Here is a 2,500-nt window from a genome sequence, read left to right on the forward strand (position 1 = left end):
TGTTGATCGTCTGCTTCATCGCCGACTCGTACAGCTTCTGCTGGCGTTCTTTGCGTCGGGCACGCTCCAACTCGCTTTCTTCGTTCGATTTCCGATCACGGCTGCTGAGACGCTTCAGCTCCATCCGCTCCAAGGATTTCGATTTCTCCTTCGATCCTCCTCCTCTACCTCTGCCCAGTGCCTCCTGGCTCTTAGTACGCAGCATATCGTTCGGAGAGGATGACTTTTTCGCATCATCCGAGGAGCGTCGCTTCGGTTGAACGAGTTTCTCCGAGCCCTTGGGACTGGTCGACTTCCGTTGAGGCTTCACACTTGCAACACCACCACCAGCAGCACCGGTCGGTGTTTGTGTTCCGCTGTCCGTCTTTTGACGTGCCTTACCCGTACTCTCGACGCTGCTAGCTCGGCTTATGGCGGGCGACGTTTTAATCGAGCTATTGCCCGAACTGAACGGTTCAAATTTGTACTTCGGTATCTCGAGTATCAGCTGGTGGCCACTCTTGAGTTTGGTTTTCGTGCGCCGCTTCTCCTTGATCTTTACACCCTGCAGCTCAATCTTCTCGATGTACTTCAACCGGTCAAGCAGTTCCAGCTCATCCGCCTCAATGCGAACACACTTGCGCTCCTCCTCGGTGGTGGACGTTTGGCGCGAGATCGTTGGATCCCGTACGACGATCGCTTCTCCGCACGAGTGCACCGAATCGTCTTGCTCTTCCTCCTCGATCAACGCGTCCGGTGGCTTCTGACCGTGCTGTTGCTGCTGCTGCTGTTGCAGTGACTTCACCTCTAGCACTTCGGCCTCCTCCTCATCGTAACCAACCGTATCGTCCTTCGAGGAGAACGCATTCATCGGTGGCAGCTTGTGCAGGGAAATGACCGGCGTATCGAGACTCTTCGCTCGCCGACCGCCCGTCGGTGATTCCTGGGTCGCCCGCTGTCGCTGCAGCGCAGCAAAGGCTGATCCTTCGCTTAGATTGAGCCGTGCATGAGCAAACAGAATCGGAGCGTGTCCTTTCGAGCGCATCACAATCGACGAATCGATCAGCTCCTCAATCAGCTTCGTACGTGACGGTGACATCTTGCTCGTACCCGTCGACGGTTCCTCTTTCGCCTTCGAGGTTGCCTTTGGAAACCCCAACGAAAGGCCTTCCTTTCGATTCGCACTAGCTGCCTGTTCGTCCGGGGTCACTGGTTTGACCGAAGAGGGGGACGTTCCCTCCATCGATTCAATGATCGGTGAAGGTATCTTCTCCGTCAGATGGTACGCTTTCGTTGATTCTTCCGCTCGATCTTGCTTCTTGCCTTCATCTTCGGAGCTCGGAATGGAGAAGGAACGTTCCGAGATGCGACGCAGCTCGCTCGATGTCAGCTGAGTCGTCTCTAACTTTACCGTATGGTACCGGCTCTCGAGTTCGGCCAATCGACGGCACTGTGGCGGTGAACCTTCGATCTCGGTCGAGCTCATCGTCTGCCCACGGGCCCAAGCATTTGCAGAGGCCATTTTGCTCGACTCGTGCTTCAAGATTGGTTCGATCTCCTTCCGCGATTGCGGTGGTGAAAACTCGAGCTTCGTTGGCATCGCTTCCGCGGAACCGAACACATCGTCCGAATCAATACTCTCGTCATCCGACGAGAAGGAGGTAATGCGCGTCTTAGCGTTACGCTTCTTGCCACACTTGGTCTTGATCGGTGCTACCCGTGTCTTAACGACACGCTTCGGAACCGCCAGTTCCACGTTTTTCTTCTCGATCAGATACGGTAGATCGACTTGCTTCGGTTCGAGCTTTCGCTGGATGGCATTACTGTCCGTCTTCGAGCTCGTCGCAGAGTCGCTCTCAATCTGGCTAAGCTTACTGTTAAGCTGCTCCAACATTAAAGGATCCATCCGTTTTGTGATGTCCCGCTTTGGACTGCTGACCAGCTGTACCGTTTGTACCGTCTTGTCCAGCTCGAGCGTAACGGGATCCAATTTTGATAGATCAATGTTCTGAGTAAACAAGAAGCCCGGTCCATCCAGCTCTCCTGTTGTCTGTGCATCGGGTAGCCGCGATTGCTCGTGCCGTTCCGAGTCGTCCTTTACGCGCAACAGATTTTCCTTACTACCAGCGCCATCATCACCACCGATGATCACCGCAGCAGCATGGGCCTTGGGTGATTTTGGCGATTTCGGGGATTTCGGTGATTTCGGAGACTTTGGTTTCGGACCAAAGTTGCTACGATGTCCGGCTAAACCAACCTTACCAAGATCGATCAGTGGCGATGGTGCGGTCCCGTTCATAACGTGTCTCTTGTGCAGCACATACGGTATATCGTCCTTCAGCACGGCCGAGTTTTTGTGCGATCGTCGATCTTGGAAATCTTTAAAGAAACTCTTCGGCATCTCAAACCCATTCCGTGGCAGCTCGACCACATCCGGTATCACGTTCATATCGTACGATTGCGGTAGCTCGAAGTGACTTCCGTGCGATTTACACAGAGGTGGTGCACTCGGGATCTGCTT

General features: G+C 54.2%; 1 protein-coding gene across 7 annotated transcripts in view; it reads right to left on the minus strand.

The window, feature by feature from the left end:
- LOC125959937 (FERM, ARHGEF and pleckstrin domain-containing protein 2) overlaps window positions 1-2,500 on the minus strand; it is a 28,383-nt gene that overhangs the window by 12,042 nt on the left and 13,841 nt on the right. For 6 of the 7 annotated variants that reach the window (XM_049692972.1, XM_049692975.1, XM_049692971.1 and 3 more), the window contains exon 10: window positions 1-2,500. This exon is cut by the window's left edge and continues 8,999 nt beyond it; it is cut by the window's right edge and continues 3,704 nt beyond it. The exons of the other annotated variant lie outside the window; for it this stretch is intronic. In XM_049692972.1, the coding sequence (XP_049548929.1) occupies window positions 1-2,500 (2,500 nt within the window). 7 annotated transcript variants of the gene reach the window in all.

Source organism: Anopheles darlingi, chromosome 2 (genome assembly GCF_943734745.1).
Source record: "Anopheles darlingi chromosome 2, idAnoDarlMG_H_01, whole genome shotgun sequence".
In the NCBI taxonomy this organism is placed as follows: domain Eukaryota; kingdom Metazoa; phylum Arthropoda; class Insecta; order Diptera; family Culicidae; genus Anopheles; species Anopheles darlingi.